Source organism: Martes martes, assembly GCF_963455335.1.
Source record: "Martes martes genome assembly, chromosome: 5".
In the NCBI taxonomy this organism is placed as follows: domain Eukaryota; kingdom Metazoa; phylum Chordata; class Mammalia; order Carnivora; family Mustelidae; genus Martes; species Martes martes.
The window spans coordinates 87275052-87292523 of record NC_137892.1 but is presented as its reverse complement, the minus strand read 5'-3'; the positions used below and the strand labels follow the sequence as shown (position 1 = coordinate 87292523).

The 17472-nt window shown below is 39.0% G+C and overlaps 1 protein-coding gene across 1 annotated transcript in view; it reads left to right on the top strand.

Moving 5' to 3' along the window:
• The window catches only part of NDFIP1 (Nedd4 family interacting protein 1), a 54423-nt gene extending 43721 nt beyond the window's left edge, over positions 1-10702 (top strand). The window contains exons 7-8 of the mRNA XM_080804197.1: positions 2528-2633; positions 9625-10702. Coding sequence (XP_080660323.1) covers positions 2528-2631 — 104 coding nt within the window. The 3' untranslated portion in view covers positions 2632-2633; positions 9625-10702. The remainder of the gene's footprint in view (positions 1-2527; positions 2634-9624) is intronic.
• Positions 10703-17472: the final 6770 nt, after the last annotated feature.

The following is a 17472-nucleotide window of genomic DNA, read 5'->3' as shown; positions in this document are numbered from 1 at the left end:
AACTCCACCCTGAATTCTTTACGGGGATATTGTAACCAGTTGAACTACTCAGGAGTGTATGTGGCCAATGTTCAGTTGGATCTGTCAGCAGGAAACAAAATGTATAGCCCTGCTAGACATAACTTCTAGAAGAATCATTATTGGGTTTCCAGAATTCTTGGTTCAATACTGATGAGAATAAGAATGATTTAGCAATAAGGAGGAGACCTTTAAAAAAAAAAAGTGCTAGGCAATTTCAGGTTTTCATCTTAGGATTATCCTTTTTCTTATAAAGTATTTATTTTAAAATCTCTTCTTTCAAGACACTTTAAAGCAAAGAAATGAACATTGGGGTGAATAATAGTGGTTTCTTCATTCTTTGTATAAAGAATATGTATGATACAATAACAGACCACCATCACTGCTGTCATTTCTACAGAATTATAGCAGGGCCATCCTGTAGCTATTGAAGATGGTTAACTGCCTCTCCCGGCTTCTGTGATACTACTTTCTCCTGTCCCGTCTTGGGCCTACTTGTTGCCGTCTTAGTTAAGATCCTTGGTGGCAATGCTGCTAATGGGTCTAGTGAGTACAGTGTAGCACACATGCCCAAGAGTTGCTTAATACATTCAGGAGCTACCTGCTTTGCCTATGGTGATAGACCATGCATTGCTGAATCTATATTTTACTTGGAAAATATGGGTCTTACATCACACCACCCCCAGCCTCTCCAGTGGTACCATCTGTTCTGCTGATAGGCATTAGAATTCCATGGAAAGAGAAGTCATGATTCCCCCCCCCTTAATTATTGAGATACTTAATGATAAAAATGCCCCAAAGAAGAGTTACCTTGGGGGAATAGTTTCTTGGTTTGCTTATTCTCAGAATTGTATTTTTAAGAAAAAGGCTGACTGTCCTCCCCCACCCCCGCCAAGCCTAAATCCAAGCAGATCCTGAGTGGACCAGCCATTAAGCACATTTTCAGTGTTTTCACAGTATTTTCTGTGTTGATTGTTGACAACACAGATAACTTAAAGAAACTTAATGAATTGATTGTCTGCCTATATTAAAGTTTCATGGGAAATGAATTTGTAATACTTGTAATTAATCTTTCTATCTTACTATTTACTAGTAAGCAAAAAATGGTGAGGCTTCAGATATCATTTGTACATTTGAACCCAGTATTTGGGTCATTTTTGGAATTTCTCTTGCAGAAATTTTTGGGGTGTTTTGTTGCAGTAGGTACACACACAACTCTGAAGCTGGCAGCCCGTGAGCTACGCCTAGCCAGTAGTTGTAGTTAGTTTGTTACACAGTTATTTCAGAGGTTTTTAAATTAGCTATCATCATTTAAAAATCAAAAGTTTCCATGTAAAATGTCTGATTTTTTTTTTTTTTTTTTTTTTTTTTTTTGCTTTTCTTAAAAATTGGAATATCTAGCAAAACAGACCTCTATTTCCACATGGCGCCCACCCTTTTACTGGAGTGGAGCTATAGGTGTCCCCTCTATATAGGTTAGGTGTGTTCTCCATTTTGATAGGATTCAGGGACCCTGCTCTATAGTCACTTAGTGCTTTTGGTGCTGAACAGAATGGGAATGAGGAGTGATTGCCGAATGGGTACCAAGTTTTTTAGGGGTACTAAAAATGTTCTAAAATAAAAATAATAGTTCTTGGTTGTATAGCTCCATAACTGTACTAAAATTAAAGCCAGTAAACTGTGTACATTGCATGAGGGAAATTCATGCTATGTGAATTACATCACCATAACGCTGCTTTTAAAAAGTCCCGTAAGACTCAGGGACCAGCGCTAATGGAGGAGGACCAGGAGCGAGTGAGGTGTCATAGGAGGAGCCCATCACCTTCCCCACAGATTGTTAGAAGAGGTGCCAACTGTGAATGGATAGCTGCTGGCATAGACACACAGAATTAGTCTTATTCCCTTAGTGCCTGGTAAATAAATGGCCAGGTGGACCCTACTTGTCTATATTTTTTAAGAATAGAGAAATGGAGTTCAGAGTTGAGAATACAAGCATTGGTGTTAAGGGAAAAAAAAGAACTGTAGTAGGTAAGGGGATCCTGACATCTAGTGGACAGCATATGTACAGTTGACAGAGAAAATGATATGACAGGAAGGGATGGATTTTTTTTTCTCTTTTTACTTCAGAGAAGTATTTTATAACCTGTTCTTTTTGGCAGGGGTGAGGGTGGGGGGTTAATTATCTTGAAATACTTTTTGGGAACCCAGAAGGTAGGTTTTGATGATGCGTGTCAAGTTGCCAAATGTACATGTTTAACTCCATCTTATTTTTTATTTCCCTTTTAGATTTAGGTTCTTAACGTGCAAAAAGACTTTTATTTGGGCTCTTGAGATTATGTCTTCTCATTGAGAAATGGAAATCTTCGGAAATTTTTGGAGAAAATTACTCATGTTTTGATAGCTTTTAGCAGAAAAACAATGAAGTAGTGCTATCAAGAGGGATGTTTCTGGGGAGGGGACTTAATATGGAAACTATAAATTCATTCTTGATTTTTCTTTTTTAAATCAGGCTTTCTCCTGTTTCTCAGAGGATTTATCAATTATGCAAAGGTTCGGAAGATGCCAGAAACTTTCTCAAATCTCCCCAGGACCAGAGTTCTCTTTATTTATTAAAGGTATTAAAAAAACAAAAGTTTATTTTAGTCCCAGAATAATCACATAATACATTGCAGATTGCTGTTCAGGTTCAGAGTAGAGTATACCCCCTGTAGTAGGAAATACAGAGAAGGTAAGGAAGCCACAGTCCTTGCCTTTTAGCAGTTTCTAGTTTAGTAAGGGGTGTTTCCATAAAAAGCTGTTGAAAGGGCAAGTTAGAAAAACTGCCATAGGAGAAAACATCATCTCATATTCTGACAATAGAGAAGAGGCCAGTGTCTTAGTAGTCATCGGGGAGCTAGGATATTTGCCTACAACTATGGGGTCCTAGATCTTTGAGTCTTGAATCCTGAAGCCACTGCTTATTGTTGTACCAGTTCCAAAGGAAAATAGTGGGAAGGAGCCTTTCAGGCCTAATCACCAAGCTTTAATTAGATCCCCTAAACTCCAGAGTTCCACTGTGAAGAAACTCCTTTTGTCTAGTTTACTTACAAGCTCACCAAGGCTTCTGTCTCTTAAAATTAGTCAGGGAGACTTTCCTGGTGCCCTTCTTTAGGTTCATACCCTGATATTACCACTCTGGTGCTAAGGAGGGTCAAATGCAAGGAAAGGAGGGGGAAAGGGCCTTTTCCTCTGCCTAGCTAGAACAGAAGGTCTAAGCCCTGATTTGAGGCTCCTCTTTGATTTCTATGTAGTTTTCCCCAGAGCTTGTTCCATCTTACATCAGTAGCTACAAAAAGGAAGAGCTCTGGAATCTTGGGAAAGAGTACACCAGAGAGAGAGATCTCTGGTACCAAGATACAGGACTTCTTGAACTTAGCTAATTGTTACTTAAGCCTTTTGGGGATGAGTGGGTCATGGAGGGGAGCCTTGCTTTACATCTAGGGACTAGGCTAGTTGAAGATCAGGCAAGACTTTTTTTGTTTAAGATTTTATTTCAAAGTAATCTCTGCACCCAGTGTGGGGCTCGAACTCAAACCCCAAGATCAAGAGTCGCATGCTCTACTGACTGAGCCAGCCAGCTGCCCCCTGAAGAGCAGGCAAGGTTTTGTAAAGGGTGTACTGGTTGAGATAAATGTTAAGTGGTAGGTAGAATTTCTACTAGTGAAAACTGGATAAGGTGGGGAAGATTTCAGAATCACTTGAAGCAGAGTGAGGAGTGTAAATAGAGGCAAGGAAGAATGGAGCTTGCTCAAGGGACAAGAGTTTGATTATAGCATAAAGGAATATTGAAGGCCAAGGCGGGAAGAGGCAGGTTGAGACAGTGTTCTCAAATATCTAAGTATCTTAAGTACTGAAAACTAAGCCCATTTGCAGTGGAACTATAGAATTCATAGAGCAGCCTTAAAATCCAGTGACATGTTGGCTCACGCAAGGCTAACCCTTCATGAACATTAATTTGTTCTGTATTTTCTGTAGGGTAGTCACAGTTTGCGTAGGTAATCATATGCTAAGAATGGAGTTCCCTGTTTTGAAGATACATGGTGGTATCAGGATGTGTGCTTCTAGGAAAGAAAGTAGCCACCATATTTAATTTGCCAGGTGATAGGGGACAGCATTAAAAGTTTGTGAACAGCAGAGTAATATGAGAATTTCTTGAATATGATAAAAATTCTTTCAAGCATGATATGATAACATTTTTCAGGTTTTCTGTATATCGCATATTACATTAAGCAGCTTATATGTATAATTAAGTATCCTTATGTAAATAACAGACAGTTATAGTGATAGGTAAGTTCAGATATTTGCATGATAGCAGAGTATATTCATAAGGCATTTCTTACAAAAGTTAAAGCATACAAAGAACTTAAGCTTGTGTTGTTAAAGTAAGTTTCTTCAAGGGAGTATGTACTTTTATTTGAAAGAAAATTGTAATCATCAAGATTATCACGTGTTGATTTTTTTTTTTTTTTTTTTTGAGAAGGGGAATGTCTTATTGCATACTTGAAAGTGTGTGGCATATCCTGAATTTGAGTTAGGACACAGGTGGACGTTAACATTGTCAGCCTAGCCCCTAATGCCCATGTCTTTGGGTCTAGGACATCCTAACTTTAATAAGAGACTTAACCACATGTTCTCTGCAGTTTTAAGAAGTTACTGTTGTCATCTTTTTTCTTTCCTCTCCATATCTCATTATAATTGGTAATTATTTCTAAGCCTTAGGTTTAACTCTTACCTACCAAAGATTCAAAAGTTTATTCTTTTGGGTTGCCATGGTTCTCCTTGTTAAAGAGGGTGCCGAAGTTACCTAATCTTTTGGTGCCCAAAGTATCCTGAGGGACAGATTTCTCTCTCTCTTCTTTTAATATTTTAAAATTATTTTTAAATAATCTCTACAAATTGGGGCTTGAACTTAGAACCCCAAGATCGACTCACATGCTCTACTGACTGAGCCAGCCAGGTGCCCCTTCTTTCTCTTTTTTAAAAATAATAGATTCCATTAGTCTAGTCAAGTGGTAGCTTTGGATTTCTGAATGGACTGAGATCACACCTTTGTCTCTTCTCTTCATTCTTCAGTTAGAAGGAAGTTTCAGTATTTAGTAGGGGATTGCACACCTTCCTCATCTTGTTTCTTTCCTTTTTTTTTTTTTTTTAAGAGATTTCACTTATTTATTTGACAGAGAGAGAACACATGCACAGGCAGGCTCCCTACTAGGCAGGGAGCCCGTTATGGGGTTCAATCCCAGGACCCTGAGCTGAAGGCAGACTCTTAACCAACTGAGCCACCCAGGTGTCCCTTTCTCATCTTGTTTCTAATACACAACAAGTAACAACCTGGTTAGGACAAAGCCTGAACTTCTCGGTTTTCCTATATTGTCAGAGACTGTATTGAGGGGCTTTTTTTTTTTTTGGATGGACAGAGATCACAAGTAGGCAGAGAGAGAGAGGAGGAAGCAGGCTCCCCACTGAGCAGAGAGCCTGATTCGGGGCTCAATCCCAGGACCCTGGGATCATGACCTGGGCCGAAGGCAGAGGCTTTAATCCACTGAGCCACCCAGGCACCCCGAGGGGCTTTTGTTTCTAAAAATTGTTACTGTTCTGTTTGGATTTTTTAAAATTCTGAAATGTTTTCTAGGAGTATTCTAAATGTAAAGCAAAGTGTCTTTTTTGGTGGGTTATGATTTGAAGTAGGCAGCCGTTAGTACTAATGCTCCTGGAGCTGTGAAGAGACATGATAAGCCTGTGATTCTCTGTATTTTGGAGTCAGAAGGCTTTTTGTGCTTTAGGAGTTGTCAGAAACTTCAGGCATCCCCCAGTGGAGGGCATAGTAGGTTTCTTTCCTTTTCTGTCTGACTTTGCTATTCTAGTCGATTTAAAATCATTTCTGACATGCCCAGAGGATTCAGACCTCTAAATTAGGGGTTTGGGGACTTAGAGCAACATTTAGAATTCTAATGACTTCCTTACTAATTGTCAGTATCCCCAGAGTGAATCTGAAAAGCTGTAATATCCCATGGGACTGAATTTCCTTTGTCCATTGACAGGGGTAAAAACTGTTCATCTAGATCCAAATGTAGAATGTTTCTCCAGTTCAGAGGAAATTTAATTTAGTTTCGAGTTGTGCTAGCAAACCATCTTGTGAAGAATGAAGATTTTATTTTCTTTCATTGAGACTTCTTCATTTAATGTAGTTGTGGCTAGTTGAAAGCTAGCTGTAGGTTTACCTTTTGCTGGAAAGACACAGGTAGGGACTTTTAAAATAGCTTTGCCGTAACAGAAGAATAACTTAATTCCCATGCGGTCCTAAGATCTGGCGTTTTACTGGAAAAAGGTATAAGAATAGGGACTTTTCTTTTTTTTTTTTCTTTTTTTTTTTTAAAGATTTTATTTTATTTGACAGAGAGAGAGAGAGAGAGAGATCACAAGTAGGCAGAGAGGCAGGCAGAGAGAGAGAGGAGGAAGCAGGCTCCCCGTGGAGCGGAGAGCCCGATGCGGGGCTCGATCCCAGGACCCTGGGATCATGACCTGAGCCGAAGGCAGAGGCTTTAACCCACTGAGCCACCCAGGCGCCCCAGAATAGGGACTTTTCTTTTCAGGCGACCCAAAATACAGTACACGCAAAAAGACCTTGAAATGACCCCAGAAGCCCTCTTTCTAATCAGCTAAAGTAGTTGTTACAAACACTAAAGCTCCTGTACTACTATCTCAGGGGCTGCTTTCAGATTCCCTTTTGGGAGCGCATTTAAGCCTATAAAGGAAACCTGGTTTCCTACCCCACAGCAAGAAGAGCCAAAAGGAACTGCTAGAGGTGGGGCCCGCAGCACCCAAAGGGCGTGACCTCAAGGAAGCAGAAGAACAAAATGCAAATGCTCCTGTAGTGTTTAAAAAGAAACACATCCCTTTCAGAAATCTCTGTATCTGAAAGGGTCAAAATGCTTGGTGGTCATACTTTTTCTTATTTACCAGCTACCTGGAAGATAAATGTATGTGGAGTACCACTTCCAGTGATACTGCCAAGTAGTTGAGGATTTAGCTACAGTAGCTGGAACGTGGTAACGCAGTTAACTGTAGCCAGCACTACTCTGAAAGTACTTGCATGTATAGGCACAGTAGATTTTAAATTCTGTTATTTTAACCACCTGTGAAATAGGAGTAAAGAAAGTTTTGGGGTTTGTTTTGCTTTGGAGAGAGAAAGCACTCTTACCCTTTGGCCAAGGGGCAAAGGGAAAGGGAGGAGCAGATTCCCAGCTGAGCAGGGAGCCTGATGATGCGGAATTCAATCCCAGGAGCCTGGGATCATGACCTGAGCCCAAGGCAGTCAGTCAACTGACTGAGCCACCCAGGAGCCCTGAGGAAAGAAAGTTTTTTAAGCCCTGACATTAATGAGGTAGAGCCCTTCATAATTAAATGATTCCTATGACCTGGTAAGCTGTCCCTATTAAACACCAGATATTTAAGTTTTCCCCCATATGATGTTAAGTGCTTTGATTTGTCTCATCATATAATCTTCCCCTCTTTAGTAACTCTCTCAATTTACTAAAGGAAGTTTACCTCAAAGTAAAGTTTGGTTTATTGGACTATGTTAGAAAGTGGCAAGGTAGTAGAAATTTCAGTGGAATTTTTGCTTAAAAATTTCGCATAACATTCAGGAAGAAATACTTGTCTTCCTCTTGAAATTAAATGATCTGTAGGCTCCTGGTCCCTTTGGTTTCTGAAGTGATCTGATCTACAGTTTAGTAATAAAGCCCATAGTCCCTAAAACCCTTCTGTCCTCCAGTTGTGTGCCACCATTGTTTCTGTTACAACTTGTGAGTCAAGTCCATCTGAACAGGCCTCCGGGTCTTAGCAGTGAGCTCCTCTCTAGCGGTCGTTTTCCTCTGGAGTCTGTACAGTGATTGAGATCACCCGTTGCTAACCTGTCTAGGCACTCTTAATGGAATTGGAATGTTTGCTAGGTGGCGCTGACTTTGATAGAGCTATTAAAGCTAATTCACCTCTGTGGAAGCAGCCTGGTCTAAGGAAAGTGGCCAGATAGTTATCTGGACTGTGTTCTTAAAGTCTAGTGTTGTGGTGAATAGGAACAATTACATCAGTTTTCAGTTGTTAATGGAAACAGCTAAAACTGAAGTTACTTAAGTTTGTAGGAAGTCTAGCCTCCTGGCAGAAACCTCCCATTTGATGTCGGCCTGCGGATAAGTGTTTTTGCTTCTTGGTTTTTCGAGTTCCTTGTGTTCACATGTCTTTGTCCCTGCACATCTTGAGCTTTCTCAATCTAAACAGAAGTTGCTCTTATGTCAGTGGTACTGGTCACCTTGAATACTGACTGAATTTGGGATCTGGGAGAATGTTAACAGTTTAAGAAAGTATATGTTGATTTCCTCTTTTGTTATAGCTCCTCTGCATTTTATCAGCCTTTTAAAGATTGTTGCAGTTGTCTAAGCAGAAAAGATAGAAGAGGGCTGCTTGGAGCTTTTACAGGAATTTGGAAAGGTGGAGAAGTAAGCTAAGGGTCTACATAGTAACTCATCCAACTCTTCCTTGGTGCAGGGTACCACAAGGTATTTTCTCAAATATTTATTTGGTAGCATGTATCTCTTTAGTGGTTTTCTTTAGCATGAATATTGGGAGTTCCTTGTACTTCTCCCCATTATTTCCATGAAAACCAAAACAATTAGACCAATACAGAAATTCCTCAAAATATGGGGTAAAAACTGGACTTTACAATATATGGACATTATTTTAAGAGTGTTTATTTCATTCATATCCTTTTTTAAAAAAATTAGTTTTATTGGGGCACCTGGGTGGCTCAGTCATTAAGCGTCTGCCTTTGGCTCCAGTCATGATCCTGGCTTCTGGCTCCCTGCTCAGTGGGAAGCCTGCTTCTCCCTCTCCCACTCCCCCTGCTTGTGTTCCCTCTCTCTCTGTGTCTCTCTGTCAAATAAATAAATCAATCTTAAAAAATTTTTTTATCAACTTTTTGTCAGATATACGTGCCCCCAAATACATTCTCTTTTCCTAATTGATTAAAAAGAAGGATCTGTGATACCTGTGAGTTTACAATTGTTTTTAACTTTGCCATGCCGCAAAGTACATAGTACATGGTACAGCATGACATCATTGGCATCCTTATCAGAAATCTTTGTGTGAGATCTGGCAGAACTGGCAGGGTTTTAGGTGTATCAGGAAAATCACCTCTGCCCTTGGATTCTGCTGTGTCCTGGCCCCCAAGTTACAGTCATTGCTGTGGCAGTTTGGTGCAGGGTGAAGGAAGTGGTATTTGCATTTCATTCTTTGGTGAGGAAGTTTGGAGAGAGAGATTCCTGGCCTCATGGGCTTTAGAGAAAGCATTCACGCACGTTCTTCCTTGTTCTAGAGTCCTTGGTAACTTTAAGAACTGAAATTTTAATGTTTATTGAATAGTATGATGTCAGTGTATAGTAATCTTAAAGCTATGTTAAAATGTACTTCTGGTGTCTCCAAACATCCTGCCTTCTTTTGTGACTACATCCTTCTCTTGGCCAAAATAACAAGCTAACTAGAGTTTCAATATTCAATATCCTTCTCTCGCAGATGTTTTCTGGCAAAGGCCTTCCTGCATTTATGAATTCTCTCTGAAGAAGCAAGAGAACACCTGCAGGAAGTGAATCAAGATGCAGAACACAGAGGAATAATCACCTGCTTTAAAAAAATAAAAGTACTGTTGAAAAAGATCATTTTTCTTTATTTGTTCCTAGGTGTAAAATTTTAATAGTTAATGCAAAATTCTGTAATCATTGAATCATTAGTGGTTAATGTTTGAAAAATCTCTCGCAATCAAGTATGTGATGTATTAATAATGCCTTATCTATTGTTTGTAGTCATTTTAAATAGCATGAGCCTTGCCCCTGTAGTCAGTAGGGGGCAGTCTTGCTTTATTCATCCTCAATCTCAAACTGAACTTGGAATTAAGTATTTTAGTGTAAGATATGTATAATGCTGGCCATTTTAAAGGGGGTTTTCTCAAAAGTTAAAACTTTTGTTTTGACTGCATTTCTGCACATAATCAATACTCGCTGTTAAAATTAATCTAGAAATTTATTCACTTGTACTGTGAAGACCTGGAAGCAAAATCATAGTGCAAAATACATTTAAGGTGTGGTCAAGAATATGTTCTTAATTGGTAAAAAATAAGCATTAATTTTTTTATAGTCTGTATTCTAAATTTTGCAGTACCTTATTGTTCTGTGTTATGAACCTAAAAAATTGTAAAGTTGTTGTCACCGTATAAAATAAAAAGGGCAAGGACAAATGCAGCTTATTTACTAAGATGGAATTCTTGACACTTTCTGTGTGATTAGAGTCCCTACCCCCACTTTTTCCCTTTTTTTAGGCGGGGGAGGGGGGTTCTCCTGATGATTAGGCTAGGGGCTGGGGTAGGGAGGGGAGTAGGTACTTAGGAGCAAAGAAAGGATTAGTTTGGAACTTTTGAGATGATCCCTAACATACTGTAGTACTACTTGCTTTTACAATGTGTTAGCAGAAGCCGATGAGTTATAAACGTAGAATGATGTGCTTTCTGCCAAGTGGTAATTCACCTTGGTTTGCTATGTTAAAACTGTAAATACAACAGAACATTAATAAACGTCTCTTGTGTAGCAACTTTTGCTGTAGATTAGTGTTTAATTTCTTGGTTTGCATTTTTTCATTGCCAAGGCAATTTTTTTCTAATCTTTATTCATACAGCTTCATGCAGAATCATTCACTAAATACAAAAAAAAATTGGTTTGGGGCCAATTTTTATTTTTTTTTCTTTTTTTTCCCCAGCACAAGAAGTTCCTTTCCCTTAGACTCAATACATTCCTGAAGATGTATTTGAAAATGGTTCTGCAAAACCTCATGGACTAAATGGGGAGGAGTTGTAGCGATCTAAATCATTCCAGAATTCCCAGTTTTGCTTCATTTTTTAGACATAATCTTAGATAATTTATTTCCAGTATTTTCTGCTTGTTCCTCCTTGCCTTTGCTCTTTTTCTCATTCTAATATAGTCCACTGTTTAAGTCCTGTGAGTACCCAGCTGAGGTGAAAGATTACTCATTCCTCCTGATTTCTATTCTTGTCCCAGTTGTGTTAAATTTAAAGACCATTGGTTTGTATCATGTCAGCCATTTGATTTTTTTTTTTTTAACCTCCTCCACTTAAATAAAATACAAAGAACAAATGCATCAAGATGGTCAGATAACTACACAAACCAGCACCAGTGAGGTATGATAGCTACAAATGTTAGTTATCTGCTGCATGTGAGTATCTGGGATCAGCTTAGGAAGTCTCTTTAGGGGTGTCAGTATGTAATGCACAGAAGGGTAGGTTATTTGAAAGACAAATAGGAAAATTGAGGGCCTCCTGGAGGGACATTCCAATGATCATTCTAACTTATTTATTATAACTAGTAGTATATGTTCTTGTTCATGTTTCAGGTTAGAATTTGCAGTTAGATAAGCAGGGGGTTTTAATGAAAGTTGCTTTGGGTCTCTTTGGAGACTTTTAAATTTTGAATCAGATTATGCCAACAATAGAATTTGGGAAATTTTAGAGCCTATTGTGTTCTAAAGTTTCAGAATGAATGTATCTCTAACAGTCTGGGTAAATTTGGACATGTGCAACAGAGAGAACTATTTAAATTATCTTACAGGACAAAATAGAAGGGCCCTAAGTCACATAAGCTGAAACATTATAAACTCACTTTGGGTTTATTCTTTAGGTCCTTGTGCCTTATTTGGTTTTGTATATTCAAAGAACTGAGATACTTGGAATTCCTATTTCTACATATTTGGTGGTCCTTAAGACTTTCTCACATGTTAACCAACAGGGTAACGTGCTTTCAAAGTATTTAGAAGGGTGATTTCTCTTTTTTCTTTTAAATGTTCTACATACTAAAGTCTTTTCAAACATGTAAAGTTGGTACCATTTGTTACTTAGAGTCCTTAACTATTAGGATGGGAATATTTATACTGTACATTTACTTTTCGGTTTTCTCTCTCATTCTTTTCTGTTTCCCTTTGGTAGATTCATTATCAAGAATAATAGTTTATTTGTAAGGGTATACTAAGGAACCACTGTTACTTGCCTGAAGTTAAGGAGTAAACTGGTCTTGATCCTGACCTAAGGGACAACTAGGGCTTACCCATGAGCACAGAGGTCCCTCACACCTCTTACCTGTTCATTTGGAATGATACAAACTGAGTTTAAAGGATTCTGTATAGCAATTTCTTTTTTCAGAAAATTAGATTACTTTGTGTGAGAATCAAAGGTTATTAAAATGTACTTGTTAAAAAATTATGAGTGACTATCTTTACTAATGGGATCAATTTTGTTTAGGGTTTTAAAGAAACAAGATTTTTAATGAAGTAAGTGATAATATTTTAAATTGTTTTTGTTTGCTTTCTTGTTCAGTGTAAATTATCTGACTTGGGCTGTGGCCCATCATAAGTCATTGGTAGCACATAGGAAATGTCTTTTGACCTTCAATATATTCTTAGAGTAGAATATATTCCATAGCTGTAAATGGTTTAAAGGAAGAAATAACCATTGATGGGGAGTTCCAGGGCCAGTAGAAGTGATAATTCAGTTCAAGTAGCTGCTGAGGTGGCAAGATTCTGAGGTCAGAATCAAGAAAAATGTACCCCACGAATGGAATGTTATTTAGTTTTGGATCCAACCCTACCGTCTCTTCTCTGTGTCTAACCTTGAAGAGTAATGTGGTGGATACCAGAGAAGCACCTGGCCCTGATTCCATGAAATACCAGTGATCAAATTTTAACCTCAAACATGCCAAGACTAGACACAGAACTGTACATTTATGGGAAGGATTTGGGAATATTTTGTGAACAGGGAGCTTTGGCCCTTGTGCCCTATGTGAATCATGTCCTTGGTGAAATCTCAGAGATGAACACAGGTAAGTCGTGTGTAAGATGTAGTTTAATAATTTTCAGAATCTGCTGTTGTTTTTTGGCTGTTTGGATTTTCACCTTTTACACTTTGATTTAAGAGATGATGAGAGGTGTAACAAAATGCAGAGAAGCTTCTGTAGATGGTTTATGCATTTTTTTAAAAGATTTTATTTATTACTTATTTGACAGAGATCACAAGTAGGCAGAGAGGCAGGCAGAGAGAAAGGAAGGGAAGCAGGCTCTCTGCTGAGCAGAGAGCCTGATGGCGGGGCTCGAACCCGGGACCCTGAAATCATGACCCGAGCCGAAGGCAGAGGCTTAACCCACTGAGCCACCCAGGCGCCCCGGTTTGTGCATTTTTTAAGTCTTGTTTTGTGTATTTTTAATGCCTAAATATTATTTGTAGTCTGCATGATATTTAAAATGGATTTGAGAGAGTGTTTGTTAAACCGATACTGAAGTGCTCTTGGTTTATCTTCCTTTTGCATATACCTGTATACTTTTGTATACGTGTATGGTTGTGGTCATTTAGAGCATCCACAAAGAGTGAAAAAGTGTGCTTTGACAGAGAGCCTCAATGCGTTTTGGTGGGCTCTGCCACTGAAGTGGAGAACAACTCACAGAAATATGCCAGAAACTCCCGAAGGGGAGAACAGGTTTAGGTTGAGTGTAAAAGGTTTTCAGGAGGAAAAGAGAGTTGCAGAAACTGATTTTGTATCCTCTCTATTCTAAAAAGAGGCTATTTTATAACCCAGTTCATTGTCTCACCTGTGACTTGGAAATCGGTGAATGGAGAGCTGTCCATGAGGACAGTTTCTGCAGGACGGTTTCCCTATCTATAAATTTGAAATACCATCTAATGCATGGCATTTTAATCCCCTCAGACCCCCCAGTTATTCTCAGAATTTGAAACTTTTAGAATATGTTACATGTTTTTGTTCAATACCTGTTTCAACTTAAAAGTCTTTCTTTACCAAAAAAGCATTGTTTTCTGATATTTGAGTTTTTAACTCTTAAGTTCAATTGGTGAAGTAGATGTAAACTTAAAAACAAATCTCTTAACTCTGAATATAGAACATATGAAACATAGAGAATTCTCTTGCATTTTGCAGGATTTCATCCAGAGCAAAAACTGAGATGCAGTTGTGTGAAATAGACCTCTCCCAATCCTGCTTTGTTTATTGCTCACCATGCTCTAAAGGTGATTTGTTTTTACTTTTTTTTTTTTTAAGATTTTATTTATTTGACAGATAGAGATCACAAGTAGGCAGAGAGGCAGGCAGAGATACAGGGAGGCAGGCTCCCTGCTGAGCAGAGAGCCCTATGTGGGGCTTGATCCCAGGACCCCAGGATCATGACCTGAACTGAAGGCAGAGGCTTAACCCACTGAGCCACCCAGATACCCCGTTTTTACTTTTATTTTTTTTAACAGATTTTTTTTTTTTTTTTAGATTTTTTAAAAATTTATTTTACAGACAGAGATCACAAGTAGGCAGAGAGGCAGGCAGGCAGAGAGGAGGAAGCAGGCTCCCTGCTGAGCAGAGACCCGGATGTGGGACTCGATCCCAGGACCCTGGGATCATGACCTAAGCCGAAGGCAGAGGCTTTAACCCACTGAGCCACCCAGGCGCCCCCGTTTTTACTTTTATATGGTAAATGAAATGTTTCACAAACTTTAACCCCATCCACATGTGATTTTGGGTTTATAGACAACGAAAGTGAGAAAAGTGGTATATGTCCTTCAAGTCTTAAAAAGATGAATGCTAGGCACGGAGAAGACAGTATTCATTGTTATTCATTGTCTGGGAGGTTTCAAGAGTGGTATATGCAGCCTGGGAAACAAGAAAATGGGTCAAAACCCCAAAAGGAATCTCAAATAGAAAAGGTGATTTCCTGACACAAAGCATTATCAGCTAAACGATACAAGTAAGGAAGTGCTGCCTCTACCCATGAAATAGCCTGATTCTTCTGAAATTCATCCAGAGCAGCAGTGATTTTCCACCTTGCACAGTTAGGGTTTGCGTTCATGTCCCCTACTGAGAGCTGCTTCCCCCATTTAAGCCAGTTACTTCCTGAGCCAAGTGGAGGATTGGAGCAACCTATTATCATAACTTGGCTAGAGTTACGCTTGATGAAACATCCTTCTTTTCTTTTGCACAACAGTCAGAAATGCCTAAAATGTCCCCTTATGTGAGGTTTTAGAATTGTGCCATCTGCTTCCTGATTTCACATCTTAATTTTGATGGGACATTTCATAGACTGTATTTGGCCGTCGCTGGGTTTAGTCATCATTCTGGTCACTTGAGCATGTTCATTTCTTCTCTGAGTATCAGCTTTAAGGACTTTTACATCAATGATTTATTTCTAGTTCATATTTTGACTGGATTTGCAGATAATAAATTAGTAAGGGAGCCACTTTTTTGGATCAATATTTTCACAAACCCTTTTATCACTAACATCATTTGGTACTGTAGATAGTTTTTAAAAAGTGGAGCAACATTAGTCCATGCTTTTCTAGGTTTGACTCAGTGACTCTCAGACTCTGGATACCTGTGTGTCCATCATCATGTATATGAGAAAAACCTTTTTTGGGGGGTGGTTGTATGTTTTCCCTGAGGCTATATGTGTGAAATGAGGTTTAATCTGTATGTAGGTCTCCCACCTGTATTTGGCCTTAAGCCCTTCTGTGATTTAGCAGTTCCCTAGATTTAGTATTGAAACAAAACCTTGTTTTTCTAGGGGCGCCTGGGTGGCTCAGTTGGTTAAGTGTCTGCCTTCGGCTCAGGTCATGATCCCAGGATCCCCAGGATCCTGCTTTAGACTCCCTGCTCAGCTGGGAGCCTGCTTTTCCTCACCCCTTTCCCCCCCACTCCCATGCTGTCTGTCTCTCCCTCCCTCTCTCATAAATAAAATCTTAAAAAAAACGTTTTTCTAACATCCGTCCTGTGGAATTATAAATAGTCAGACTTGGTTTCTGCACCAGTTCCACAGAGCTTCCAAATAAGGATAATGTGTAAGTACTAGTCTCAAGTCTTCACTTCCCACAGAAGGTTGGATGGGAGAAATTTGCAGAGTTGTATACCCATACTCAAGATTAAGAGGTAATTTTAATTCGAACATTTTCAGAGCATTGTTTGCTGGGTAAAATTAAGAATTATTTTGTCTTCCAATTAGGTCTGTAGGTCTTTTCAAAGGTCATGGCTACAATACTTCCTCTTTATAGCAGGACTATGGGAAGGAGTGTGTTTGTAGAGCAACAGGGAAAGGCCATAGGGAAATTAATTTCTAAATATTTGGCTAAGAATGATTGTGGACTCTTCCTCCGAGGTCTTTAAAAATAGAGTGGATATTCATCTGTTTGAAATGGTTTAAGGATAAAGGAAAAGGAATAGATTAGCAGGCCGCTTAAAATCCCCAGGAGCTCAGGAGGTTTGTATGTGGCCCACGTCAGTGACAGATGGAACCAGAAGTTCGACAGATGTCAGGTCTGCTGTTCCCAGGCCGTGCTTGTTTTAATGTGGTGACCTTATGGGAGCACTGTCCTAAATAGTCTGCAAGAGGGAAAGGAGTATGTCTAAACATCTGGTAAACCTAACCTGAGAGGCTTATTACCTACTACTGTACTTGTTTTAAGATCCCATGATCAAAAAAGTTACACTTTGTTCAGAATTCCGAAATGAGAAAACAAGCACCCTCTAGTTTCTGAAGCCGTTTTCAAACTTTTGTATATTCTAAATTTTGTTTAGGTGGCATTAGCTCATGTTACCTTTCTGAATGTTTCCCCTGAGGGGCCGTGGGAGGAAGAAAGAAAGCAGATTAGGTGGGAAAGGAGGGCCCTAGAGGAAATGAAGTCTGATTTGTTAAGAAAGGAGTGATGGAAGAGGGTAGCAAATCGGTTCCTTTTGTTCTTTGGTCCTGCTTTAATCCTTTAGACTCACAGGATAAAATTGCTGGCTAATTGCTAGAAGCACCCTTTATAAAAGAGGATTGGCCTACATTGAAGAATAAACTTAAAGAGGGACTAAGGATTTTTTTTTAATTCCGCTTTTATTCAGGTCACTTTTCTTTACATATGATTAGGTCTACAAGAAGTGGTTGGATACCCTCTTGAGAGGTTTTCCTCACAAAAAAGAAAGAAAAAACTCCCTGAAATTCCAACGACTCTTTTCCCCTTCACAGTAGCCTTTCTTTTTTAAGTGTGATGAACTAAATTCACTAGACTGTCGTTTGCATTAAAAAAAAAAAAAAACCAAAAACAAAAGCACCAAAAAGCCAAAAAGACTGATGTGTTTTATAGTGGCATTTTTATACAGGTGACTCATTGGTGGAAGTATATTGACCATTTTAAAGTGTAATCTGATCTTACAGGGGGAGGCATAATTTAAAGGTCAGAGAATTTAACCTGAGTACCGACACTGTACTTAGAACAAATTATTGTGTTTGTGTCTTGGTGCCAATCTCAATCATTTCCTAATTAGGTGCTTTTTTCCC